The 26,056-nt window shown below is 51.0% G+C and overlaps 8 protein-coding genes across 8 annotated transcripts; 4 read left to right on the top strand and 4 right to left on the bottom strand.

The window, feature by feature from the left end:
* Window positions 1-348: 348 nt before the first annotated feature.
* GGTG_02489 (alpha-N-arabinofuranosidase 2) lies at window positions 349-2,290 on the bottom strand. Its single transcript, XM_009220261.1, has one exon. It carries the CDS (start codon window positions 1,536-1,538, stop codon window positions 438-440), a length of 1,101 nt encoding a protein of 366 aa, XP_009218525.1. The 5' UTR covers window positions 1,539-2,290; the 3' UTR covers window positions 349-437.
* Window positions 2,291-2,409: 119 nt separating this feature from the next.
* On the bottom strand, window positions 2,410-8,566 carry GGTG_02488 (hypothetical protein; the record flags this gene model as incomplete). Its single annotated transcript, XM_009220260.1, has 3 exons — window positions 2,410-3,092; window positions 3,167-8,403; window positions 8,457-8,566. The coding sequence occupies 3 exons, from the start codon at window positions 8,564-8,566 to the stop codon at window positions 2,875-2,877; spliced, it is 5,565 nt and encodes a 1,854-aa protein (XP_009218524.1). The 3' UTR covers window positions 2,410-2,874.
* A 948-nt stretch (window positions 8,567-9,514) lies between these two features.
* Window positions 9,515-11,745, top strand: GGTG_02487 (hypothetical protein). The gene is made up of 2 exons (XM_009220259.1): window positions 9,515-10,312; window positions 10,396-11,745. Exons 1-2 carry the CDS (start codon window positions 9,730-9,732, stop codon window positions 11,439-11,441), a joined length of 1,629 nt encoding a protein of 542 aa, XP_009218523.1. The 5' UTR covers window positions 9,515-9,729; the 3' UTR covers window positions 11,442-11,745.
* Window positions 11,746-12,821: 1,076 nt separating this feature from the next.
* Window positions 12,822-13,271, bottom strand: GGTG_02486 (hypothetical protein; the record flags this gene model as incomplete). The annotated part of the gene is made up of 2 exons (XM_009220258.1): window positions 12,822-12,846; window positions 12,895-13,271. The coding sequence occupies 2 exons, from the start codon at window positions 13,269-13,271 to the stop codon at window positions 12,822-12,824; spliced, it is 402 nt and encodes a 133-aa protein (XP_009218522.1).
* Window positions 13,272-14,570: 1,299 nt separating this feature from the next.
* GGTG_02485 (hypothetical protein) lies at window positions 14,571-15,572 on the top strand. The gene is made up of 2 exons (XM_009220257.1): window positions 14,571-14,993; window positions 15,057-15,572. The coding sequence occupies exons 1-2, from the start codon at window positions 14,669-14,671 to the stop codon at window positions 15,260-15,262; spliced, it is 531 nt and encodes a 176-aa protein (XP_009218521.1). The 5' UTR covers window positions 14,571-14,668; the 3' UTR covers window positions 15,263-15,572.
* A 3,540-nt stretch (window positions 15,573-19,112) lies between these two features.
* Window positions 19,113-19,999, bottom strand: GGTG_02484 (hypothetical protein; the record flags this gene model as incomplete). The annotated part of the gene is made up of 3 exons (XM_009220256.1): window positions 19,113-19,242; window positions 19,504-19,586; window positions 19,805-19,999. The coding sequence occupies 3 exons, from the start codon at window positions 19,997-19,999 to the stop codon at window positions 19,113-19,115; spliced, it is 408 nt and encodes a 135-aa protein (XP_009218520.1).
* A 394-nt stretch (window positions 20,000-20,393) lies between these two features.
* Window positions 20,394-21,474, top strand: GGTG_02483 (hypothetical protein; the record flags this gene model as incomplete). Its single annotated transcript, XM_009220255.1, has 5 exons — window positions 20,394-20,397; window positions 20,533-20,587; window positions 20,651-20,739; window positions 20,873-20,887; window positions 21,344-21,474. The coding sequence occupies 5 exons, from the start codon at window positions 20,394-20,396 to the stop codon at window positions 21,472-21,474; spliced, it is 294 nt and encodes a 97-aa protein (XP_009218519.1).
* Window positions 21,475-22,182: 708 nt separating this feature from the next.
* GGTG_02482 (hypothetical protein) lies at window positions 22,183-22,503 on the top strand (the record flags this gene model as incomplete). Its single annotated transcript, XM_009220254.1, has 1 exon — window positions 22,183-22,503. A coding segment is annotated over one exon (321 nt), but the record flags the coding sequence as incomplete, so codon positions are not given.
* Window positions 22,504-26,056: the final 3,553 nt, after the last annotated feature.

Below are 26,056 nucleotides of genomic sequence, written 5' to 3'. Positions count from 1 at the left end.
CCTTGCATTCCCTGGTATCACCACAAAGGAGGATCAATACAGGGAAGCGATCCATACTGGGCTACGTACGAACGTATGCAGTGCAGCTGTATGATTTCTCCTTCCACCAAAGCCCGTAAAAGCCCATTGGAGGAAAGTCAACGGATTAATGGGCATAACAAAGGCAATGCATTAAAAGAAGAAATGAAAAGGCGAAAAGACAAACGTGACCGGGGAAAAGGTAGCGGATGAGAAAGTAGGTAGACATTGTAATAGGGGAACAAGTGATTAAACTGCGTCGCGGGAATAGTTCTTTGGTTCAGGAGAGTGACGCGAAGATCTTGCCACATCTGATGCATGATGGTCGTGCTTCAATGAATCACGATTTACAGATAGATCAGGAGCAGGACGTGGGCCTTAGTATTGTCTAGACATTAGAAAAGAAGAAAAGACTAGAATCACTCAAAAAACTTGAAGCTCCAGCCCTTGTTGACATTGTCGCCCGGGACGTTTGCGCGGCTGTAGGCGATCTGGGGCCCCCACCAGACGTAGCTGCCCGTGAACCACTGCCTGTTGTCCCACGAGTAGGGCGTGCCCTTTGGCACGCCGTGGAACACAAACTCCTTGCGGTTCCCGCTGTTGGGGATGGTGCCGTTGCCGACGACGCCGCCGTCGAGCACCCACGTGTGGTGGCCCGGCCCGTCCACCTGCAGCGTCGCGTCCCAGCCCTGCATCATGTCGACCTGGCGCGACCCGAACAGGCAGCCGTTGGACTTGTACCAGTCCCACACGTACGTCGGGTCGCCGCCCTTGCGCAGCCGCAGGTCCGCGATGCAGTACTTGCTCTCCCAGCTGCCGTTGGCCGAGTAGGCGATGTGCAGCTGCCCGTTGGGGTCCACGATGGGCTGCGGCCCTTCGTTGATGAGCGGCCTCCCGGACCCTTGCTCCCATGGCTCGCGCGGCTGCGAGATGATGAAGCGCGCGCCCGTCGACCGCGTGGCCGACGCCATGCGGCAGATGTACAGGTTCTGCTCCACCCCGCCCGTCGTGCTGTCGCGCCAGCCGGACCAGACAAAGTAGCGCTGGCCCTCAAACGTGAAGGGCGCGCCGTCGATGGCCCACTGGTCGTCGGGCAGGGCGACCTTGGTGGCGGGCGTGTAGTCGCCGTAGGGCTCGTCGGCTGCGATGGCGTACATGCGGTGCGCGGCCGACTGGCCGGCCGAGAAGTAGATGTAGGTGCGCCCGTCGTCGTCGCCGACGGCGATCTCGGGGGCCCACACGTCGCCCAGCCCGGCGCTGTCGGCCCACACGCGCTTGCGGTCCACGTCCGACGCGCCCAGGCCGAGGAGGGACTTGGCGCGCCGCACGTGGATGCCGCCGCCGGCCGACTCGGCAGAGTAGTACGTGTCGCCGATCTTCATGATGGTCGGGTCCGCGCCGTTGCGGATCTTGGTCGCGGCCGCGGCCGGCGAGACGAGGAGGGTGAGGAGGGTGGCGGCCAGGGCCAGCAGGGTGACGCCGGCCGAGGGCCGGCGCCGGGAGGAGAAGATGGCGAGCATGGCAGGTTGTGAAAGAGTGTGGTTTGTCTGGGGGGGTGGTAGTAGAGAAAACGAACTGTGTCTGATGATTCCTCCAAGGCCTACGGTAGCGGGAAGAAAACTCCCTTTATTATTGTTTGCTGCAACAAAGAAAGCCCTCGGGTCGGGTCCGGCGTGATTGTTCTCGAAACAAGCTTGCCTCGAGCAGAGAGACGGGGACAACCTCCCTCATTTATCACCAGCACACAAAGCCATTATTGCCGATCTTGGCCATAATATCAACCGGGGAAGCCTGGACTGTGACGTTTCCTGACCGCACGCCGGCCCCCAATCCATTGGTGGAGGAGTCGTTTTTTGCCGTTGCCGGCCTAGCGTCCGGCTCCTCCTAGGTGGCCCTGATGTGTCCCCTCTGTCCCACTCCTCCTCACAGCAGCACCTCCACGCTGAGGAGGAGGAGGATGATGCGAGGTGTCGGCGCAAAGACGGTCACATTGGGCGACGGGCGGAGAGTGGATGGCTGGGCATGGAATCCTGTGGTCGGTTAGGGCTCTTTCGCTGCAGGGGTGGGACGCTGCGGGAAGGACTCGTGGGGGGCTTTGGCGGTTCGTCCAATCGCCAAGTGCGGGAGCTGACGGGAACGGAGAAGAGCACCAGGGCAAAGATCATCCATCCAATGTTGGGAAATGACAGGATCGGCAGGCAAATTCTTAAACCGACAGTGCTCGGACTTGAACATAGACAGACTTGTCCTTCCCGATTCTGCATCGCCGATGGGTGGCGCTATCAAGCCTCGGAAGACCAAAATAGAAACCCCACCGAGTTGCTGCGCCCTGGCAGTCTCCGCCAGCGCTACTGGGGTTTTGTTCCTTCACCTTCGTCAAATCACAGCACCACGAGCGTCACCATCACCGCAAGGAGAAAAGCCAGGCAGACGGCAAGACCTCAATTTCCGATCGGAAGCATCCCCCTTCTAATTCATGCGAGAAAATCAACAAGGAAAAAAGCCCGCCAACTCCTTGCCTCGCTCCGTGCGAGGCCTTGTGGTGCCCGCTTCAAATGCATCATGTCCGGCTGCCTCCGGGCCGGAAACAAAGGGCTAGGCCCAAGAGAATCGAGAGCATCGTGTGTCCGGATGCTATAAAAGGAGGAGAAAAGGGAAGGGTGAGGAAAAAGGGCAGCGGGGAAAAAGAAACAATACAGGATTACAACATGATAGTGACGCTTCGTCCCTCCGTAATGTGACAGAAACGAGAGGAAAAACAACCCCGGTGACCATCCGTTGGGCCACCACCAACAACCCCCAATCTCCCATGCCTTCATCAGGCATCTCGCCATCCAGGACCCAAGTTCGTCTCGTCTACTTGGCTGCAGCACCACTAGAGGCGGGCATGGTCATCTTCTTGCCGGGACCGGGAGCCGGCATCGCCGTAGTGGCGGCGGCGGCAGCGGCGGCGGGCGGAGGAGTTGCGGCGCTCGAAAAGTCCGCTTCGGCCTCTTGAGCCTTGGCCTTCTTGAGGCGCAGCGTCTCCTTGCGCTTGGCCACCGCGCCCTGCATGGAGCCGTTCTTCCAGCGCGCTGTTGTAGTGGAAACGGCCTTGGGTTAGCTAGGGCTTCCGTGAAAGAGCACACCAATGTGGGCAAAGACTTACAGCGCATCGAGTAGCTCATCTTCTCGGACTTGGTCATGGACGCATAGTCCTTCTCTGGCTCGTCCCCGTTGGCTACAGCAGGCGATGCGGCGCGCGAGGCTGTTCCCGAGTCGCCCGAGACGGACGCAGAGGCGAGCGACGCAGACGGCGCGCGGGCAACCATGGACGGCGTTACGTGCTTCATCTTCAGCTCGCGCTGCTTCTTGCCTCCTCTTGGGCCAGGCCCCGGCTGGATTTGATGCAGTTCTTGCATCGCTGGCTGCGCAAACGGCGCTCCCGAAGTTGGCCCCATCTGCATCTGCATCGCCATCGCCATCGTCTGGCCCATATTGGCACCCGCCGTACCGGGCCCCAGCTGGAGAACCCCAAAGGCGCCGTGCTCGGCAGGCGAGTGCGGGTACTGCATGACGTGCTGGTGTCCAAACGAATGAGGACCGGGTCTCTGCTGCGGTGCCAGGTGTGGCTGCATGTGCGGGGGAACGGCTGGGGCCAGGGGCACAGGCTGTGCTGGCGCTGACGAAGGCGGCACTCGCTTGCGACGGCCACGCTTCTTGGGCTCCGGCTCCATGGGCTCGTCTGGCTCGACGCCGTCCTGAATATCCTTAAAATTCCGGCCGCGCTTCGGGCGGAACGAGTAGTTGGAACCCTCAGAAACCGTCTCGTTGGACGATGACGTTGTCGGCCTCGAACCCTCGCCGCTCTGGCCTGGCTTGGCGGCGCCTGAGGATGAAGAGTAAAAGTTGCCAGACGCGATCTCCGCCCTGGGTGGGCGGTTAGCCGGCCGAATCATGTTCGCAAATGGGATCCGCTTGCGCGCCCGCTTGGTCTCTGGCTCGGGCTCGGCCTCGTCGTCGTTGGCCGTCTCCTCCATGGGAGTATCTGCAGAGGCCTGGCCGCGGCGCCTCTTGCGCGTCCGGGGCTCCTCCTCGCCTGCCATTGTCTCTTCGGCAGGTGGGTCCGACGGTGGGTGTTGCTGCGCCCTGGCGCCACGCGGGCGGCGACCGAGCTTAGATGGCTCGGGCAGAGCAGCAGCCGGAGTGTCGTCCTCGCCTTCTTCATTCTCTGGCTCGAAAGAGGCAGAGGCCTCGGCAGCTGGCCTGCGCCCGCGCCGCGTGAGCTTCATCGGCGGTGGGACGGGCGTGCTGGCCCTGCTCTGATTGCGGCTCTCGTCGTCCAGGACGCGTTTCTTGCGAACCCGCTTGGAGTTCAAGATAACCGACTCCTCGGCCTCGGCCTCAGCCGCCTTAAGTGTCTTCGGCCGAGCTCTGGTGCGCGGTTTACTAGCCCCGTCACGTTGATCCAGCGGCTGCTGCTTGCCAATGAGATGCTCTCGGCTGTCGTAGTCGAACCCGTATGCTTGCGCCATGACCTTGTCGTTGGCTCGGGCGTCGGCCTTGACCTGGTCGCCGTCCTTGTCTACCTCCACGACCCATCGCCGCGGATCTAGCGTACGCCTGAGCTGGAACCCTTTGGGGCCCTGTCGGGTGTTGCTGTCGGGGACATCGAGGTCGTAGACTCCTTGGGTCTTGAACCTGTCCAGTGCCTTAGAAATCCTCTCGTCCTCTTTGGGCTCGTCCGCCCGGCGCCTGGGCGCATTGTACTCTGCGTCGATGGTCTTGCGAAGCCCGACGTACTCGTCCTGCCAAGCGAAAAGGGTGTCGTTAATGGTCGCAAGACAGTCGAAGAGGTCCTCGGTGCTCATCGACTTGTAATCTGCGACAGTATCAACAAAGTCGTCTGCCGACCGGATATTCTTGAAGGCCAGCTGCTTGAACTTGCCATCCCGGCCGGCATCGGATGCTGCTTCGCCCTCAAGCACTGCCTTCTGGAGCGTCTGGCCGCCCTTGGAAACGTCTGCTTGGGCATCGTTCGCTGCCGAATCATCAGATGTAGACTCCATGGCAGGAGCCGCGACAGGAGCCCCATTGGTGGCCTGGCTTGTCGAAGGCGCCGATAGCTGAGGTCCCTGTATTTCCGGGTATCGAGTGACTCCAGGGACGTATGGTGTCAGTTTGGTCCAGGGTCGCGAGGCGTCTGTGGCAATCTGCTTTGCTGCCTCCCGCTCTCGCTCTACCACTGCAGGTCTCTTTCTAAGAACGCGATCGGAGAAGGGCTTGGGGGGTGCTGAGGGCTCGGGAACGGCGTCCAGGGTAGCGGACGAGTTCTCTTCGGTCGCAGGTGCGGCCTTGAGCTGAGGCTGAGGAGAAGGTGGCTCGGGTATGGCAGAGTCGACCGGAGTTGCTGGCGTGAAGCGCAACGCGGGTTCATCATCGTCCACGCCGGATGCCATTTTCTGATTTCCTTGATACAAAGTTGGAATCGGAGGAGAGGATGGAGTTGGTGTACGGGCGGGTGTAGGTGCAGTGTCTTCGATCAGTTGCGGTGGAGTGAGCGTGGACTCGACTGTTGGCGTCAGCCCATAGTCAAGTGTGTGTGATTCTGCGTCTTTGGGCTTTGCAAAGACCTCCGGGCTCTTGGATTTTGCCTTTGCAACGTGCGTCTCGGGTGGGGCGTTGCTTTGTTTGCTTGACGGTGCCTCGGGTTGGTCAGCACCACATTGTGCTGGAACTCCATGGGGCTGTTGTCCTGACAAAGCCTTCTCAGTCACATCCTGAGGCTCCACAACTGCCACCACCTTTTCTTGCTCTGATGACTCTGAAACATGGGGTGTTCCAACAGCCTGATCTTTGTTGGACTCTTGCGCAACGGGCTCAGAAACCACATTCGCCATCTCGGCCCGAGATATCTCAGGCGTCCCCTCGGCGTTCTTGTCTACCGCCATTGCGTCAGATGCAGTTTCTGCTGACGGTAAGTCATCCGCCATCTCGATAACAACAGTGCCCTCGGTAGACTTTTTCGTGGGAAGGAGAGAATCTACGGGCTGCTCGACAACCAGAGATTGATGGCGAGCTTGGCCTGCTTCTGCTGACTTCTCTACAGGCTTTCGCTTAGATATCGGCTCTGTGGCGGACTCGTCGGCGAGAATAGACTGTTCAATACTTGACACGCCCACATCCATGGGCGGCATATCCGTCGAATCTTCGGCAGTAGCTTGCTCGGCTGGCTCCTCGGGTAGTCTCTTCTCATCAGTGCTGGTCATCTCGTTCCCTGAACGCTGAGACTGTGCGGAGACTTGCTCTGTCGGTTCTTGGCCTGCGCCCACAGGGAGAGGAGACACAGGATGCTGAGAAATCTGATCAGCAGAGTCTTGCATGGGTTTCGGGGACGGTCCCGAATCTGGATCTGGCTCCAGGTGCTCTCGTGAGGAGTTGTTTGATTTCTTAGCAGGCCTGTCGGCAGCAGGTGAGCTCTGTGCCTCGGTTCTCGACACTGTGGACTTCTCTTCGTCCGGTTCAGCTGCAACTTCTGACATCTCTTTTGATACTTCTTGTCCAGATAATAGGACAATGGCCTCGGCAGGCGCCGTCTTTGCCGCAGAATCAAACAAACACTCCCCACGAGGAGAGATCGATGCGGAGAGCTCGGCGAGCCCATCCGACAAGTCAGAGCTGTCAATAACCTCGCCCAGCGGCTCAGCTGCAGACTCGCCATGAGCATTCTTGATAGTTTCTTTAGACTTGTTTGGCAACTCGTCAACAATAGTTTTGAATCCCTCGATCCCTGGGGCATCTATAGGCGTAGCAACCGGAACCTCTGTCGGCTCTACCGCCGTGGTGGGCTCGGCCGGCGGCTCGGGGGAATCTGGGTGTGACGCCGTTGCCGACGTACGAACATCTTCCAAGGGCTCATCTTTTTGATCGACAATTGTAGGTTCATAAGGTGGGGGAGTTTGTACACCTGCTGATATGGGTTCTGGAGACAGGACGGGCTCGGTCTGAAAGAGCGACTCTGGCTCTTGGGCATCACCATCGGGCGACTCCTCTGGAGGCGCAGTGGAAAGAGGTGACGTCTCATCCTCGACCTCAGACTGGAGCGTTGGGTCAGAGCCGGGGAGCAAAGACTTCAAGAATTGGGAGTTGGTGTGAAGGCGGACGACGAGACTGTTGCCGGCCCTGTCATCGACTATGGCTGCTTGCGAAGTGGTACGACCGGGTGCCTGAGCTCGACGGCCAGCGCCACGAGCTGCCCCCCGCCCTCTTCGGCGTCCCCCGCGGCTTCCCCCACGGCCTCTGTAAGTTTTTACCGGGATCGGTGAGTCTGGCGAGTCTGGCGAGTCTGGCGAGTCCGGAGAGTCTGGTGACTCGGGAGAATTGTCGGAGGATGATGGAGACGGGACGGCGGCACTTTCCTCAGACGGAGACTCGGGCGATTCCTCGTCATCATCGTCATCATCGCCATCGTCATCACCACCACCACCACCACCACCACCACCATCCTCATCATCTTCTTCTTGTTTCCCATTGCCATCATCGCTGTCGGGCTCCGGAGAATTTACCGCGACCTCGATTTCGTCCATGACTTCGGCCTTGACGTGCTTAGGAGAGATCTCGGCCGGCCCAGGAGCCGAGCCGGCGACAGCCCCACGACGCCGGCCAGTGGTAGGGACGGGCGTGTCCTTTGCCTTGCTGGTCAGACGGGGCCTTTTTGTGGCGGTGGGGGTGACGGGCTCCATCTCCCCAAAGGAGCCACCGCGGGCAAGGGTGGTCAGCTTGCGCTTGCGGCCACGTGAGGAGAACGAGATGGCAGGGTCGTTGGCGGCTTCCAACTTGGCGGCTGCAGCCGCCTCGGCGATGGCCTCCTGCATATCTGGCTGGCTGTAGTCGACGCGGGTGCGCCGACGGAGCGAGTGGCCGCCTTTAGAGTGCGCGCCTTCCTCGGCGTCGACGGTTGGCGGCGCGGTCACGTCCATTGCGCTACGACGCCTGCCGCCACGTGCGCTGGCACCACCCCGTGTCGAGGCGGCGGCAGACTGAGACGGAGTCGAGAAGGCCTGAGATTGGGCCAGACCCGAGGCCTTGGGGGGCTTCTCGGAGCGCGATATGCGCGCCGGGGGTGAATTGGGGGGATGCATGGGGGTGACGGCCGCGGCCTTGGACCGACCACCCCTATGAGAGTTACTGGTAGGAGATGCGCGGCCGGCACTGGGAGAGGCCGGGGTGGCTGCAGTCATATGGACTGATGGTGTGGCTGGCGTGGGCGTGGTGTAGTTGCTCACGACGTCAGCAACACCGTCACCAGCGCCGGCACCATCAGCGGCGGCGCCAGCAAGCAGGGCGGCGTTGGTGGCATTCTTGGCGACGGTGTTGTTTGTGCCGGCGTCAGCAGCGTCACCGTGACTGGCACGGGAGGTGGGTGACGACGAGGACGCAGCGGCAGCTGTTGCTGCTACTGCACTGCCTCGCCTGCGGGATCCGCCACGGCCGCCTCGGCCACGGCCTCGGCCACGCTCCATGGCTCACGCTGCTGGTGTCGCTGCCGGCGCGGGCTCGTCGCGCACATTGACGGCGCGGCTGCGAGCCCTGAGAAATACAGCAAGCGATACAAGAGAGCTGGGAAACCCAAGGGGATTAGAAAGACAAGAGCCTGGGCGAGCGGCTCGATGGGGCTGGGTCGCACACGTGTGCTGTGTTGGCTGGATATTCCGCGTGCGAGGTCTGGCTTTGACGGGACGGGAGGGTTTGCTGGGGTCTTGTCTCTGGCCTAGCGTGTCAGGAGACGGAAAAATGCGTGCTGGGCTCTACACGCCCAAAGCGGGAAGTTCTGGGGCTGCCTTCCATGCCAGCGAGCGCGCCCACTGGAGCTGGCGCCGGGACCACCCAGCGCTCCACCGCGGCTGGGGCTGCGACTTACATTGACGATGCGCGATCTGGGTGCATTCAAGTATTCCCGCCTGGTCGCGCAGTGAGTGCCGGGTGTTTGTTTGACACTGGAGAGACGTCGAGTTGGTGTAGGCAGGTGTACACAGCGAAGAATCAATGCAATGCCCACAAAGAAATTTGTCGCACGTTCGTTTACACGCGGCGTGGCACGTAGCCTTGCAGACGGCAGGCAGAAAGGAGGCGAGGAAATAGGGCGGCACAGGGTCAGAAAGATTTTGGCACAGCGCACTCTCACGGCATCAATCATCATCGTCACCCATCCATTCTCAGCTGGCTGCGTGGACCAATCTCCAGCCTTGCCCTGCTTGCTAGACGCTCAATTTTTTCCGCCCCTGCCCTGTGGACGCTCGCTCAATAGGCTTGAATAAGCCACATCCCAGCAGCCCACTGGCGAGAACAAAGAGCAGGTGGGGCCGCGGGCGGGTCTCCATCACATCAAAGCCACATGCGAGGTGTCGTTTTAGGTAGGTGAGCCTAGCACCCAATCAGCTGCCCCGGGCTGTCTAAGCGGCACCCACTCTGGGATCCCGTTCTGGTGACGTTCGTGGTTGGCTGGGCGAGGCGATAGCAAACGTGAACCGCTCGACTGATTGACTTAGCTTATTTCCACGCCGGCACAAACACCACCACCCGACCATATAGCTGCTTCGACACATCAAACAGCTCAATATCCACTTCCAGTAGCTCTCTCTATTCGCTGTAGGCGTCGTCGCCGCCTGCGCGCCTCCTTGTCTGCATTTCTTCCTCGCCCCTTGGCTCCCCTCCCACCCCGCCGCTCCAAGCATGCCTCCCAAGCCACCCGCAAAGCCCAAGGCCCGCGCCACCGACGATGACATCGACGACCTGTTCAAGGACATCGACGACGAAGCTCCAGTGAAGAAGCCCGCCGCCAAGTCCAAGGCTGCGCTCAAGGCGAAGCCCGACGAGGATGACGACGCCGACATCCTCGCCGAGCTCGAGGACCAGCTGGGCGAGGCACCCGCAATCTCCCGCCCCCAGACCCCCCGCGTCAAGGAGAAGCTCGCGAAGCGGCCTGCGTCCGAGAAGGCCGGCTCCGACGATAAGACGTCCACGGCCGCCCGCAAGTCGGTCGACAGCTCCCGCGACTACCACTCGTCCTTCACCCCGAGCGCCTCCAGCTCCGATGTGCATGATGTCGATAAGAGGGACACGGCACCCGCAGCCGCCGCTCCTGCTGCTGCTGGCAGCAGCTGGTGGGGGGGCATTCTGGCCAGCGCGACTGCGACGGCCTCGGCTGCCATGAAGCAAGCCGAGGAGGCTGCGCGCCAGCTCCAACAAAGCGAGGAGGCCAAGAAGTGGGCAACTCAGGTCCAAAGCAATGTTGGCGCCATCCGGGGATTCGTTGGTGAGTGAAGCGGCCTAGCATGCCGGGCTACAATAGCTTGCCGAAAGTAAAGCTAGCTTATGCTAACTGCCCCCCCTCTCCAGGTGAGGAAATTCGACACCGTGCCCTTCCCACCTTCAGCGACATCCTCCACACGCTCGCGCCGCCCATCGCCTCGCACGAGCGCCTTTCGATCCACGTCACACATGACATCGTCGGTTACCCCTCGCTCGACCCTCTCGTCTACTCCGTCTTCTCGCGCGTCATGGCCCAGGTCGAGGGCGGCGACCTGGTGGTCATCCAGCGTGGCCAGGAGAACACGGCCGGCCGGCCACGCTCGAGCTCCCAGCTCTTTGCGTCAAGCGACCCCAGCACATACGGCTGGCGCGACGGCCCCTGGTGGCGTGCCGTCGACTCACCCCGCAACCTGCGCGCCGTCCGCGGCTTGCCCGAGGGCACCAAGCTCTGCCGCGTGTCGGCTGAGGCCTACGCCGACGAGTACTACAGCGCCCACGGCGGCCTCGAGCTCGCCCGCCAGCGCGCCATTCAGCCCGTCTCCGAGGACAACCCGGTCCGCAGCTCGGATCTGTTCCTCGCTCTACAGGCCATCACCATCAAGAGCGATGAGGGCGAGCTCTTTAATGCCTCTACTGCCACCGCCGCCTCTGCCAAGGGCAAGGAGGAGTCCGACGATGACGACGAGGAGTCTGACGAGGACGACGAGAAGGAGGACACGGCAGACAAGGAGCAGATTGTATTTGCCGTCTACGTGCTCGACCCCGTGCATGACATCTCATTCCACGCCGTCAGCCAGGCCGTGCCCGCCGAGTGGCTGCGCTGGATGGACGCGGCGCCCCCGCTGACGCCGGCGAGCAGTGGCGGCGACGACCCAGATGGCGACGCGGCCGGGTTCCTGGGCCGCATACCAGAGGAGATCCGCGACGTGGTCGAGAGCGGCGGCGTCGACCCGCGCGAGTGGGTGGCCGAGTGGCTTGAGGAGCTACTCAACCTCTCGGTCGGTGTCGTCGCCCAGCGCTACGTCGCCCGACGCATGGGTGTCGGCATCGGCGGCCTCGGTAAGGGCAAGAGGAGGACCGAGACGGTCGTGCAGGATGGCGGTGGCGAGGCCGCGCGCGCCGGCCTGATTTGAAGCCGCGGGAAGGAACAAGTGGGAGGGGTGGCCTTCCGCTTTTCTTCCTTTGGTGCCTAGGTAGGTGCTCTGTGACAGTGGAGGGGCGGCGCCGTCTGGTCATATTGTCCTTTTGCCGGGTTGTTGGGGTGTCGGCTGCAACTGCCTCGGCACCGGCTAGTACCAGTGCTGTTGTATCGAGTTTTCTTGGGTGGTTGACTTATTTACTACAATATCACAAACGAAAGCAACTACTGTTCATTGTTAACCAATTTTTGGTTGTCATGGAGCAAGGTAACAATTAGCTACCTAGGTACCTAACTAGGAAGGTAGGAATGACGTCTTATCATGGGAGGTATGAGGCCACAACTGGATCCATTGGCATTTTAACGAGCGACTGCAGGGATCAGTGCCGAGATGAAACTGCCGATACCTACCAAGAGGTACCCAGGGGGAGGCTGGTTCTGCAGACCGAAATGCCCAGCCAGCTGGTTGACGTCTCCGTAGTCAGGACCAGAAACACAAGTCTCTGCGGCTTTTTTGGTCGCAAGCTTTGAATGGAAAAGTACTGGCGCAGAAAGTCTAGAAATAGCCCATCATCAAAGCCCTGGCCTGGCTGGGTGCCGGCAGCTCCGAAGGCTAAGCCTCACTCCCTTTCCTGTTTCCAGTTTGCACTCCCTTCCATTCTCATACCCTGCTGTTAGGTGCCCGAGAAGCTTCTCGGGGGCGTCAAACCCCGCGGGCCGCAGCGCCTCGCCGGGTGTGGTCGCGTCGGAGAAGGTTTAATAAATACGCAACAATTAATTCCTTACTTTGTTAAAGGCAGCCCTTTAAGCTATTAGCATCGGATAAGCAATTTTTAGCTTTTACAGTTAAAAGGAACCCCGTTATCAAATACAACGCTTTGCTTTCCGAAAGCCCCGTGCGTGTTAGCAAGCTTATACTTCGCGCAGTTTTGCCCAACGAATACTAGCGCAAATAGCGCAGGGTTAAGCGCATTTTATTGTTACTAAAATGCGCAGCTTAACGGCTTTTTTAAGCAAAAAATTGGAAGGGAAAAACCTAATAATTGGTAAAGGTATAATAAACGACCAACTGGAGGAAGCCGTCGAGAGTTACCCATGGCTATAATGTGGAGGCAGCCGCAAAGGGGGCAGACTGACACAACGTCACCTCCTCCGGGAACCTCGGGCACGGCCGTGTGACAGCAAGGACGTTTGTTTTACCTGTGGACTAAAATGGAGCAAATCAAATTCGAATATCGGTGCCGGCGCTCCCAACGCCACGCGAATAATGACCGCCTAAGAAACCAGATACAATGAGAACCCCGTGAAAAAGGGAAAGAGCCATAAACGCCAAACACCGAATTCCATCATGCCGAGCTCCCCGCGTCCCTTGCGCCTATCCCTTGACGTCCCGTGCTGCGCTTTATCCGATGTGAATCCCGACTCCCAGCAATATCACACACGTTTACTGTCCGGGCTTCTTGCCAGGGGGAACGATGTTCTCCAGGCCCTGCTTCTTCCAGTCGCTGCTGGGGCCATGGAAAGGGGCCGGCGGAGGCGGGGGCGAAGGCGGAGGGACGGGCTTGCTAATGTCCTGCTTGTCAATGGGCTTCTTCTTCTTCTTGAAAAGATTAGTGAGCCAGTTGCGCCTTTCGAGGTCCGACGCGGAAAACGACGACGAGGCCTCGGCATCAGCCGCGAGCAGCTCGGCAAGGGTGTCCTGGCCGAATGTGGTGGCGGCGGGTCCGGTGGCGGCGACGTTGGTGGAAGGAGGTTCGCCCGTCGGCAAAGCTGCCGCGAAGGAAAGGAGGGGGAGGAGGATGACGAGGCTCTTGAGATGAACCATGTTGGTGGTTTTTGCGGAGGACTTGGGCCGTTTGTTTGGTTCGGGGGTTAGCTGGATGGGTGGTTATGGTGGTGATGGTGATTGTTGTGAGTTTGTGTTGATGATGATGCTTTTTCCAGTCCTTCTTCTCGACGCGCGTCTCTGCTCATCTTTATACATGGTCGACGCATCTTTCGAACGCCTAAAAGATATTACAATGCCAAAAATAAAAAAGGTATTGAGCATGAGAATAGGCATCTTCCATTTGGTTCCTACCTTGGTCGAGCCGTAATAAGCTCGCAAGTTTCGGATTAACGGGAGCCTGAATGGAGCCACAGCCGCCTTTAGGCTGCATCGAATCCAGACTAGGGATTGCGATGCGAGTCCGAGGTTTATTATCATACCTGAGCCAGCTTACTGCTTGGAGGCTGTATCCTGTGGGCCCCCTCTCCTCCAGGGGGCCCACAGAGTACAGCCTTCCTGGTCGGGTGCCGGTATGCAGACCATTTCGGACTTTCGCGCACTCCGAATTCGACATCCATTTCCGGTGCTGGAATCCGGCCTCATGTGGTCGTACTTCGCGGCCGCTTCCGGAATTCTCTCCGCCACTCCTCATAAGCCTTGGATGGTTTCCGCAAGCTGGCGTGCTTAGATAATTTGCTAGATCCATCCCCCAAGCAAGCAGGTGGGTTTAATCGCATTGTCTTCACGAGGCCCCGGTCGACAGCGTTTTTAAAGCCAGGCTTCATCGCTGGATATGATGAAGAGTTATTCTTCCTGCTCCAGACGGGCCCGCGACTCCCTTTCTCCCCAGTGGCTTCCATTCGTTTCGTCGCGGATATCCGATGCGAGCGATAGTGGTTGGCTTAGGGGTGACCCCTGAACCCTCGGCTCATGCCCTACCGGAGTTTGGGAGAGGCAGGACGTAGGGATTGGTTCATTCGTTTCGCTGGAGTTGTGCTCGGTTTCCAGAGTTTTTTTTTGTTTTTTGTTTGACATTCGCACACTCTGTTCGTCAACGCATCGCACCCTAAACTGCGCTAAGGATTACATCTTTCAAAAGCCAGCAGGACAACGGACGCGCGCCCATTCCCACACTCCCTTCTGGCCACGCCCGCGTCGACCTCACACGAATACAAACACAGGCATTCAAGCACATTGTTACCATCACATAAGATCGTGAGCCGTAGTGACGTAAACATGTCGCTGCCACCCATGACCGGAGGGCTCCACCGCGAGGGGTTAGGTTGCGCTGTTCGTAGGGCTGTGTTGCGCTAGAGGCACAAAGTCAAGGTAGGGTTGTGCGGCACGTGTCGGTGCGGTCCACCATATTTGCACTCCGATGGTCTCCGCCATCCGCGTCAACAGACAAACCGTCATTTCCACGTCAACCAGACAGATGGCCATCTTTCCCCACCATGGCGTCGCCAACAACACATCCGCTTGGCCTTCTCGATGAGGCCATCGATGCAATTAGCGCTAACCGACTGCGTGATTTTGTGCGCGAACTATGCACGACTTCGGAGGCAGCCCGCAAACATTTCAGCGACAAGCTGCTGGTCGCACAGGCTCTGCCAGTGATCGATCTGACGACTGAGGATGCGGACAACAAGCCTGCGGAGGGAAGCGCGTCGACGGAGCAAAAGCGAAAGCATACGCGACAGCGCTACGAAGTATGCGAGCAATGCAACGACGAATACGATGTCGAAACCAATGGCCCTACAAGCTGTGTATGGCATGATGGTAGCCAAAGCACCCCTCTCCCTTGTGCCCACTCAACTAGGCGTAGTCTAATTCGTTTTACAGGGGATGCCGACCCCGATTATGACGGCGACTTCTGGGCGGACCACGACGAGCAATGTCATGGTACGATTGACTCTGAGTGGGCGCGAAAAGAATTTCCCGAAGGCTTCATCTGGAACTGCTGTGAGAAGATAGGTGCGGATGCTGAGGGATGCCACACAGGAGCGCATGTACCCGGAGGTAGGAAGAAAGCTAGGAGTCTCCACTAACGAAGCCGTTCACCTGGCCCTAGCAAAATGCGCCGGCTGCTTTCCACGCATGTACTTTAGTTATCTCCTCAAGGGTAGGAATGGCTGCGAGACCAACAGCTCCCAGATTTACATTTTTTCCATGTAAAAACTCGCACCCAAACCTGGGTATGTACTCCTATCAGCGTCCCACCTGCTCTCTACGCGCAGCCACTCAGCGGCACTTCACTTTGCTCGTGTCATGCAGCGCATCGATGATGCCGGGGAAGTTAGCACCAAATGGATCCCTTGCTCCGCTGGAGGCAAAGTCCATTAATATGTCACTTTCGGGCAGTCAAATCGCCACCGGGAAACTCGGCAGCCAACTTGGGTGCCGGAGGCACAGTGTTTCCCGAGTTCTCCTTGTCCCATTCGCAGATCTCCTGCAGCATTTGGGAGCTGCGCCTGAGGGTGTCCCCGATGCGACCTGCCTGGGACCTGGCAGCTCACCACCGGACCATCACAGCTTGGTACAGCCACGAGCAGCCCGCCTCGGCCGCCACCCACCTTCCCAGTTCCGACATAAGATGTGTGTGTCCGGTGTGGGGGTCCCGTCGAATGGTGATCGTTCCAAAGGGAGGACACAAGGGTTGTTTTTATTGCCGTGGATGGTTATGGTTATCCGGCCCCAGTCCTGAATGGACCTCGTCCTAAGGTACCAATTCTGACCGACCAAAATGGGTTGCGCGCTTAGTCCTCCCATCACCCAAAAAAGTAACGGGGTAACGACATCTCCGGTATACACATCGAGGAGGACGAAATAACGTATCTTAACGACGGTATTATCGCCCAGGCGTACGCTCTACGGGCACTCCGCCTTCCGCATTGGGACGTTCAAGGTCTCGACCAGTGCCGGAGGAATGGTGTCAATTGTCGAGCCGCCATCCAACATGGCGTATGTTTTGTGGTCCCTTCCAAGCATAACTCGCACGTACAGGAGATGTGGTTAACATCAACGAGTAGCAACACCTTCCGACCTGTCGTCGATGGGTCATGTTTTACGGCATGGGTGAAAGACGTCATGGACTACCTCGAGCAAGGACCTGATGCCTTGAAGGGCAAGGGGGCGATCGGCAGACGGAACATTAAAAAACGTTCCTTGCGATTCCTGATCATTAACGGCAAGTTACATCGTCTCGAACAAGATGATTCATTCGCCGAAGTCATTGGTGACGAGCGAGTCGAGTCGGTCCTGGTTTGGGCCCATGAGACATTTGGCCATTTCGCCTATACGATCACCATGAATAATTTAAGAGGTCGATTCTGGTGGCCGACGAGGTCGCACGATACACAAAAAAAGGTATGGAGTGTCCAATCTGCCAACGGTGTGGGCCACGTTCGTTCCGACTGCGTCGTGGGAACACCGGGTGGCGCGCGTGGTGCGGCACGTGAGGCTGAAAGGAGGAGTCGGCAAATTCCGCGTCTGGATTCAATGTAAGCCAAATCCGACCTCGTGCATGTCGTGCTAATCATTAGTAGCGGTGCACCCCTAACGATCAGCTCGTACTTGGCTGCTATGATGTAAAGGATCCGTGATGACGTTAAATCAAGCAGACAATTAGGCTTGGTGCCACCACACGAATTGCGAGACACCCTGCAAGCGTGGCGGCGATCGTGCTATGCCAGTCATGGGAGTCGACATTCAGCGAGGACGGGATCCCAAGCCGAGCCAAAGAGTCAACTCGAGACGTGAAGTGGTATAATTACCAACACTTTGCTTTTTCTACCACTTCCACTTCCACGGGGTGTGATTGTGGCTTCGTTAGTGCTCGGTCAGTAGAGCTGGAACATTCTAAAGGCTCGCCCATGTAGGGGGACAGTCGGCGGCCCCGAATGTTCAGAAGGCCACCCCGTTACCTATGTCATAAGAACGGCCCGTTGCCCTCCTTTCTGACTTGTATCAATCCTCCTGGGCACCGCACCACCCTCCCACTGAACTCATTTGCATATCCTTCTGGGGACGGCTATACTGCCACAGACTCTAGCTATTCTACCACAAAATCATCTGTGCACACGTGCGATCACTGCCGCGCACCGTCCCACCAGAAAATTTACATGTATCTAAATGACGAGCGATGTTCTCACATGTTGATCACGTCAATTCATGAAGTCACTAGTTCAATTCCCCGTATTGCACGGTCGTTAGCACGGCCGTTCCTTTTTGCACCGGTTGACAGGCAAATCCAGGCACAAATCCGGCTTAGGCCGGATCCACTAAGGGCCCGCTTTCCTTATTGAGGCCCAACCCCTCAATTTTTTTCCTTCCGCCCCTTTAATTTCTGGAACAAATCCTCAACACCAAAAAAACCGGCGATTTTTATCAATTTGGCTTCATTTTAATCAACAACGTTTTCCTCCCGCAACAATGCTTTCAACAACCTGCATATCCAATTAAAAGGCCGGCCCCGTAGGCCTGGAAAGGGCATGGGCCGGCCAGGGCCGCAAGCGAGGAAGGACTCCCAAGGGGTCACGAACCCCGGCCCTTGCAGCTGATTTAGGGGTGCGCCCTCAGCCCCTAACTCATTTACCGACAATTCCGACTCCTCCCCTACGGGGATTTGACTTTAGTGCCTCCCGCACGTTACCAACGAACACAGTCACGTTGCTGACAGGCATTGATCGACCAGCAAAAGCACAGATCCTCCGCCCAAACTAGCAGAGGTACCTTGACAGTCTGTGGTGCACTGTAACTCCGCTATTCTGTGGTAGAATAGCTAAAGTCTGTGGCAGTATAAACGTCCCCATATTATATTTTATATTTATAATATTAATATATATAAAATTTACGTTAAACGTTATTTATTGACTTATTTTAAAAATGTGTATGCGTTGCATATGCAATGCATATGCATTTTTACTGCCCCTGCCACCTTGGCTGAGCTGTCCCCTCGATTTGAAGTGGCCATAGGATGCACATATGTTGCAAGCAGAAGGGATAGGCACGGTGTGAGGCTATTCCGGTTGATATGCTTTAAGGAGGAAAGGATCTGAAGTGCAGGGTCCCGTAAGGGCCTCTGCCCTTTATATACACGTGACTCCCTGTCCTCCTTGCTTACTAAGCTTCCCTCTTAACGCTTGGAAGCGTTATACGCTTCCAAGCAAAAGGACCGCTTTTCCAATGCTTTAAGCATTTAATATTTATATTTAAAGCTTTTTTACAACAATATATACTATTTACTTTGTAACATACCCTTTAAACGAACCTTTTGGGTTATTTATAAATAAAATAAAAAAAATTGGTTGCTATATTAATAGCGTAGGATTTAAAAGCTTACCGCGCTTTTAAAAGTTAATTGTAAAAACGTATTAATTTCGAAAAGTAACGAAATAAGCGTTTTCCGCTTTTAAAAGGTAACCGTAAAAACGCATTAGCTTCAAAAAATAACGAAGCAAGCGCTTTCCGTTGCTAAAAACAACGAAACAAATATTTTAATTACAAAAAGTAACGAAACAAATGCTTTAGCCATTACCGGAAAAAGGTGGGCGTAGCAATTAAAACTTTTTTTTTTTTATTTTGTTCCGGCTTTCCTTTTTTTTCCTTTTTACCATTATTTCCTTACCAATCCGTAAATCCTTACGCTTTTGTCCTTATTGTTTAAACTTTTGCTAATATAAAAATTTTTGCAAAAGCAAAAGTAAGCAATTGTAAATGCTTTGCGCGGCGGCGTAATATTTTAAAAGCGTTATGCGGTGCTAATAAATTGGCTGGAAAATAAATATTGCCGGTAACAAAGCAATGCGTACAACCGTTTAAAAGCGCGCTAAGCGCAAAGAATTTAACCGGGTTTAAACCCAAAAAAAGTAAATCGTAGCTTTTTGCTTTTTTACCAATTTATTGCTTTTTCGCTAATTTTATTTTATACGCGTATAATACGAATTTGCAAACGGTTATAGTTGCTTTAGCAATTAAAACTAAGCAAACGAAAAAAGCATTATTTAAAAAAAGGAAAAAACTTAACAAGCTAAAAAGGATAAGCAAAAAAAAAATAAGTTTCCCGCGAAGGAAAACAAGCAACGGGATACAAAAAACGCGCGGGAACAACAAGCTGCCCGCAAAAAGGCTTGGAATAACGCCCAAGCGATTAAAGCAATAAAAGCGCATGCATTTGCTAAAAGCGCTAAACGGGTTAAAATTAATCGGGCTCGTTACGCTAAACGGATAAAGGCTTTGCGCCGTTTTTTAACCTAAACCCCAATTAATATTGCCGTAACCATTTTCGAACCTTCGGTTATTTTTGCTACTTTTTATACCTTTCGTTTTAATCCTTAACCTAACCCAATCGGTGCTTTTTAAGCTTTGGTTAAACTAAGCAAAAGTTTCGGGCTTAATTAATTTGTTTATTAAACGATTAAAATTAATTTTAATTCCGATAAATTCGTTAATCGATTTATTTAAAAAAATAACGATAATAACGATAAGCCCGTCGTTTCCCCCAATACCCGGAAGCGCAAAGCGGGTAAAAAAACGAAGGTAAATAATTAAGTTAATTCGTTCCCAACCGTTTTTGCGGGTTTTATGCTAACCATTCCTTTCCTTTCCGTTTTAATCCTTAAAAAAAATGCTATTGGCCTTTTTTTCCAGCAAAACCGTCGATTTTCTTTTAACGGGAACGTTTTAACTAGCTTTTTTAATAATACCATTTCCCGCGCGGTTCCATGCAATAAATGCATTAAAAGCTTTTTAACAAAATTTCGGAACTTTTGCAGCAATAAGCCCATAACGCGCTCCTTTTGGAATGGTTGTATTTTACGGTGTATTTAATATGCTTAAAGCAATTACCGTTGCAACCCTTTCCCTTTTTTGCCCCAATTGCGCATTGCAATTATTTTATTCCAAAAAAAGCTTTTAAATAGCTTTCGCTTTAAAATTAAAAAGTTTAAAAAAATAATAAGCCATTTTTTTAAACCTTACCCGAAACCGGGCAACAAGCAAAAGGATAAAGCCAAAAAAAGGAATAAAAAAGCTTCCCGTTAAAATAATTTTGCCCTTTGTAGCCCGACCTTAAAAAAAAAGGAAAATGGTAATAATAACGAAGGAAATTAAAAAGGTAGCATTAAAACCGCAATAATTTAGGGCTATTCTTTTTATAAAAATGTTTTTATCCATTAAATAATGGGTAAGGGCTAAGGCTAGGATAAAAAGGAAAAATGGACAAAAAAAAGGTACAGCGCTTTTGGAAATTGCACGCGTTATAATTAAATACCGTTTTATTATTTAAAGCCGGCACGCTTTATGCTTATTAATAAAAAAGGAATTTGCGTTATGCTTTTATGCAAACGTTATACGCTTTTAATGTTTGCTTCGAAGTTTTTGGCTGCGTGTTAAATTTGCCGACCCGTTTTTAAAGGAATTGTGCAATTTTAAAATAGCTTTAAATGTTTTAAATTTGTAAAGCGGAAGGTTTTTAATAAGCTCGTTTGCTGGCATAAAGGCGGTTTTAAAATATACCACGTTAAACGTTCCTTTTTGGTACTTTTAGCGTAACCACATGTTTATAATATTTACGTGCTTTAAGGCCGTATTAATGCGGGTGCCCTTTTTAATTACTAATTGGATTGTTTGTATGTTGTTACAATAAAGCTTTTAAAAAGTATTAATTTCCAAACGTAAGTTTCGGAAAAGCCTTTTGTTAAAAGCACGGGCAAAACCGCCCGGCAAAAAGCGGGGAGCGTTAAATGCACGGGCGAAACCGCCCGGCAAAAAAGGAGGAAAGGGGCGCTAGCAGCCAGCCGGGCACGGACCCCCCGGGAATATGCCGGCGAGCTACCGGTATTGCGGCCAAAGCATAATGGCAAAGCTAAAAAATAAGGTAAAGTTTAAATTGCACGAAAGCGCTTGGAGCGCGGAAGATTTAAAGGACCGACCCCGGGTGCTTAAAAGGGCACGAAAAAAGGAAAAGTTAAAAAAAAACAATTTTTGTTAGCGATAGCATTTTTAATAAAAGATTTACGGAAGTTTAATAAAAGAAATACCGCATTCGGCCCGTAACCCGGTAATTACCCGCTTTTGTACCGATTAACCTTTAACATATTGTTCCTTTTTTTATACTTTTTTTATTTAAGGAACAAGCCCGGGTAATTACCGGAAAGGATCGAGCAAGTTTAAAAAGGGCATTTACGATTTTGCACCGTTTATAATAACGCCCGACGCTACGTCGAGCACGTTGGAAAAGGCCGTTAAGCTACCGGAATAAAATACTAAAAAAACCCCGCAAATTTCCGATAATTTCGAAAACCTTTTCGTAAAAAAGCTGCAAAAAATAAACAACGCGCTAAAGGCTTAAAACAAACGCGCCCGTTTAATTTAAAAAATCCAAAATAAAAGGTCGAAGCATGCGCATAAAGGTTTAAACGAAAATAAAAAAAATACCTTTAAGCAACGGAAAGGTTTTACGTAAAATAAAGTTACTTTTAAGCTTTTTATGCTTAAAAAGTTAGCAATTTGGCAAAATATTGCCCATTACATTAGCAATTACGAATTTATTTTCGAAAGCGAAAAGGAACGCTACGGTAAGGACCGTATAAAAGTTTAAATAACTTTTAGCACTTTCGATTATTGTTAGCGGGTATAATGGACAAAATATAAGCAAATGCATTACTTAAATACCGGGGTATTATTTATTTAAGCCGATTTTTCGCGGTAATTTTAAATAAGGTCGAAAAACTTTAATTTGCAAATGTAATTGGCAATTAAAAAATTTGCGGGGAATATCGCTATTAAATAAAAAAATTACAAATTATTTAAAGCGTTCCGGATTCGTTAGGATTTAGTAAAGGATAACCTTTCCGAATTAGCACCCGAATAGATAAGGACGACATTGCTTTTTAACCGGTTCCGCCCCAAAATCCAAAAACGGGTAATATTTAAAAACTTTTTTTATATTATGGAAAAATTGCAAACTAAAGCTTTTAAAGCAAAAATAATATTGGAACCGTATAAAAGGACCCCGGGGGATACAAATGTTTTAGCTTTTAAAAAACCGGTTACTTGCTTTAAGTGCGGGCAATTAAACCATATTGTTGCAATATGCAAAATACGAACGGATAACCCGGAAACCCCGTTAACCCCAGCGACTATACAAAAGGCGAAAAGGAAAAAGCCCGAAGTACGGTGTTACGGGTGTAAGGAATTGGGCCATATCCGGCCGGCGTGCTTTAAAAAAAGCAAAATATCGTTACCCAATTTAATACCGTTATTTAGCCGTTTAAATACCGGGGCTTAAAAGTGCGCCCCGGCGGTTAAAACGCGTTAAAAAACCGAAATGTATTTACGGATTAACGGTTGCCGGGTAAAGTTAAAAGCGTTGGTTAACAATGGAAACAACGTTAATTTGTTGTATAACCGTTTTTTGGTAAAAGCAAAAAAAATACCGGTGCTAAACGGGGGTTATTTGGCGTGGTTCGATATTAAAAAACGCATGCTTACGCTAAAGGTAAAAAAATATAAAATTTAAGTAACGGATAGTTAAAGAATAACCCGAAAATTAATAATGTTTTACGTAATAATGCCCCGGGCCGGGTACGACATTACGTTAAGCATGCTTTGGCTTTAGCAAAAAGATATTAAAATCCGGTTTAAGGATATAAAGTAAAAGTTTTCGGTAATTACTAAAAAGGTTAAAATAATTTCGTTGGAAATAATTAAAGAATTAATTTAATTGGGACAAACGATAGCCGTGCTAACGGTTGCACGCCCGGAAACCTTGGAAAACCCCGGAAAAAGGCTGGAAGCTTTTCCGGAATGGGTTAAAAAGATAGTTGCAAAATATGCGTAACTTTATAAATCGAACCTTTTGTTAAAACATATAGGCTAAAACCACGCGATTAAATTAAAAAAAAAACGATGCCGCTTTACGAAAGCATTTATTTTTTATCCGAAAAGGAATTAAAAACCTTTTAAAAGTATTTCGACGAAGCTATAGCGAAAGGTTAAATCCGGCATTTAATTAGCCCCGCCGGCGCCGGGATTTTGTTCGTTTTAAAAAAGGACGGGAAGCTTTGTTTTTGTATCGATTATCGGGGTTTTAACAAAATTACCAAAAAGAACCGGCTAACATTCCCGTTAATTTACGAAATATTCGACCGGGTATTTAAAAGTTAGTACTTTACTAAATTGGATTTAAAAAACGTTTATTACAAAATACGGATCCGATAAAAAAATAAATGGAAAATTGCTTTTCGTTGCAAATATGGACATTACAAATATTTAATAATGCTTTTTGGTTTAGCCAACGCTTTAATAACGTTTTAAAGCTTTATTAATATAACGTTTGGGGAATTAATTAATAACAATTGCATTATGTATTTAAACGATATTTTTATTTTTTCGAAAATATAGGAAAAGCACCGCGAAGCAATAAAAACGGTACTGGAACGATTTAAACGGTTTAAATTTTACGTTAACCCGGCCAAATACGAATTCGAAACGGATAGTATTAATTTTTTGGGGTTTAAAATAACCAAATTCGGGGTTAAAATTTTGCCGAATAAAGTTATTGCAATTTTAAAATGGAAAATACCGGAAAGCGTTAAGGATATTTAAATGTTTTTGGGCTTTACGGGGTATTATTGGAAATTCGTAAAAGGTTACGCGAAAATTATTGTGCTTTTAACGGATTTTTTTAGCAAAAACACCGTATTTTACTTAAAAAATATTGCGAAAAAGGCTTTTTGCAAATTAAAGTTGCTATTTACGAAAATTTCGGTATTAGTGCATTTTAACCTTTTAAAGCCGTTGTGCGTGCGGACCAACGCTTTAGCTTTTGCGATAAAGGCGATGCTATTGCAATTGTAAAACGGCCGGTAATACCCGGTAATTTATATATCGAAAAAGTTATAATAAAAAAAGTTGCGCTATGCAATTTTTAATTTAAAATTGCTGGCGATCGTAAAAGCTTTCGAAAAGTAACGGCATTACTTGGCTTATTTACAAAAAATTGTTAAAGTAATTACCAACCATTTAAACCATACCCATATTTTAACAAAAAAAAGGTAATAAAGCGCTAAATAAAATAATTTAAAAATTTAGCAAAGTACGATTTTACGATTAAATGGAAGCTAAAATACCGGAACCCCGCGAATGGCTTGTTAAAACGTTTTTAAAATATATTAATGGATAGAAAGGCCGATATGGCAAAGGAAAAATTCCAAAGCAATTTGTTGGCTAAATTTTAAAAGGTAGCTTACGTAAGAACGACCATTACTAAAAAGAATACCAAAACGATATTAAAGCGCATTTTTAAAGTACAAGCAAAGGACGATTTCGTTTAAAGCGGTACTTAAAAAAATAAGCTTAACGTTTGGAAAATTAGCAACGGTTTGTTTAAGCATAAAAAAAAAGTTTGGGTTTTAAATTTAGCACCGTTTAAGCAAATAATGCTTTAAAAACAATACGATAGCCCGACGGGGGGTTACAAAAGCATGGCCAAAATTTTAAAAAAGTTTAAACGGCAATTTAAATGGCCGGGTATGGCTAAGGACGTACGCAAATACGTACGGACGTATTAAATATGCTAGCAAACGAAGCCAAAAATATAAGTATTTTACAAATTGCTAGCATTTTTGCCCGTGCCAAACCGCCCGGGACAAAAGCTATCGATGGATTTTATTGGGAAGTTTTTAACGTTAGTAAATGGAGCCGGCAAAAAGCGCAACGTAATATTGGTAATGGTTAACCGGTTTATTAAATATAGCTTTTTTATTTTAACGTTTACGAAATTAACCAATAAAAAATTGGGGAATTTTTTATTTGTATACGTTTAAAAGTTATTAAAAACGCCCAAAAGGATTATATCGGACCGGAATAAATTATTTACAAGCGGGTTTTGGATAACCTTTGCCGGACATTTAAGGGTTGCAAAAAAGCTATCGATAGCATACCATTTTTAAACCGACGGGCAAACGGAACGGACGAACCAGGCAGTAAAGCATTATTTCCGGTGCTTTTGTTGCGAAAAGCAAAACGATTGGGCGTTATTGTTGCACTTAACAGCGTGGGTGCATAATACGAACGTGCATTTAGGGTCGTAAAAAATCCCGGCGTTTTTGCTAATAAGGTTTTACTTACGAAAGCTTTATAATTTTTGAATGGTTAAAAAAAAACCTTTGGCAACGGTTAAGGTTAGGGCGGGGGCTTTGGAAGCAATTAGGAAGCAAGCTAAAAAATTATTAAAAAAAGCGAATAATATGTACAAAAAGTATTATAATAAAAGCAGGACCCCGGTGCTTTTTAAGGTAAACGATTGGGTATTGCTAAGTACGGCAAACATTAAAATAAAAAGGCCGTTAAAAAAGCTATTGGATAAATGGTTAGGACCTTTTTAAATCCTAAAAATGGTTGGGTTAGCCGGTTTGGCGTTCCGGTTAAAGCTTTCGGTAAATTACCGGATATATAACGTATTTCCGGCAAATTTGTTGCGGGCGTTTAAAAAAAAGCCCGGCGAAAAACCAAAAAATAAAAAACCAAAAATCAAAAAAAAAAAGAATCGTTTTAAAGTAAAGGCTTTGTTGGAATATAAAAGGCCTTTACGAAAACGAAAATACTTAATTAAATAAATAAATTACAACGAATTGGAAAATTTAGTGGATTTTAAAAAGGGATATTACGAAAAAAATTGTTTAAACGTATAAAGCAAACTTATTGGAAACGAGCTTATAGGATAAGGAAAATACCGGATTTTAGCGGGTAAATACCCGGAAAAAACGGGGGTATTATAAAAAAGGAATAATAAAGGCCAAAAGAATGGCCTAAAAAAATGTTTTAACGTACCGAACCGG

The sequence above is a fragment of the Gaeumannomyces tritici genome (genome assembly GCF_000145635.1).
Source record: "Gaeumannomyces tritici R3-111a-1 unplaced genomic scaffold supercont2.1, whole genome shotgun sequence".
NCBI lineage: Eukaryota > Fungi > Ascomycota > Sordariomycetes > Magnaporthales > Magnaporthaceae > Gaeumannomyces > Gaeumannomyces tritici.
Note: the sequence above shows the minus strand (reverse complement) of the source record. Positions and strands in the feature narration are given on the sequence as shown.

Excerpts from the sequence above, each read along its gene's own strand:
- GGTG_02489 (XM_009220261.1), bottom strand. The coding sequence starts at position 1,538 with ATGCTCGCCATCTTCTCCTCCCGGCGCCGGCCCTCGGCCGGCGTCACC.
- GGTG_02487 (XM_009220259.1), top strand. The coding sequence starts at position 9,730 with ATGCCTCCCAAGCCACCCGCAAAGCCCAAGGCCCGCGCCACCGACGAT. Across the intron at positions 10,313-10,395 it reads CGCCATCCGGGGATTCGTTG|GTGAGGAAATTCGACACCGT; the intron begins GTGAGTGAAGCG and ends CCCCCTCTCCAG.
- GGTG_02485 (XM_009220257.1), top strand. The coding sequence starts at position 14,669 with ATGGCGTCGCCAACAACACATCCGCTTGGCCTTCTCGATGAGGCCATC. Across the intron at positions 14,994-15,056 it reads AAGCTGTGTATGGCATGATG|GGGATGCCGACCCCGATTAT; the intron begins GTAGCCAAAGCA and ends TTCGTTTTACAG.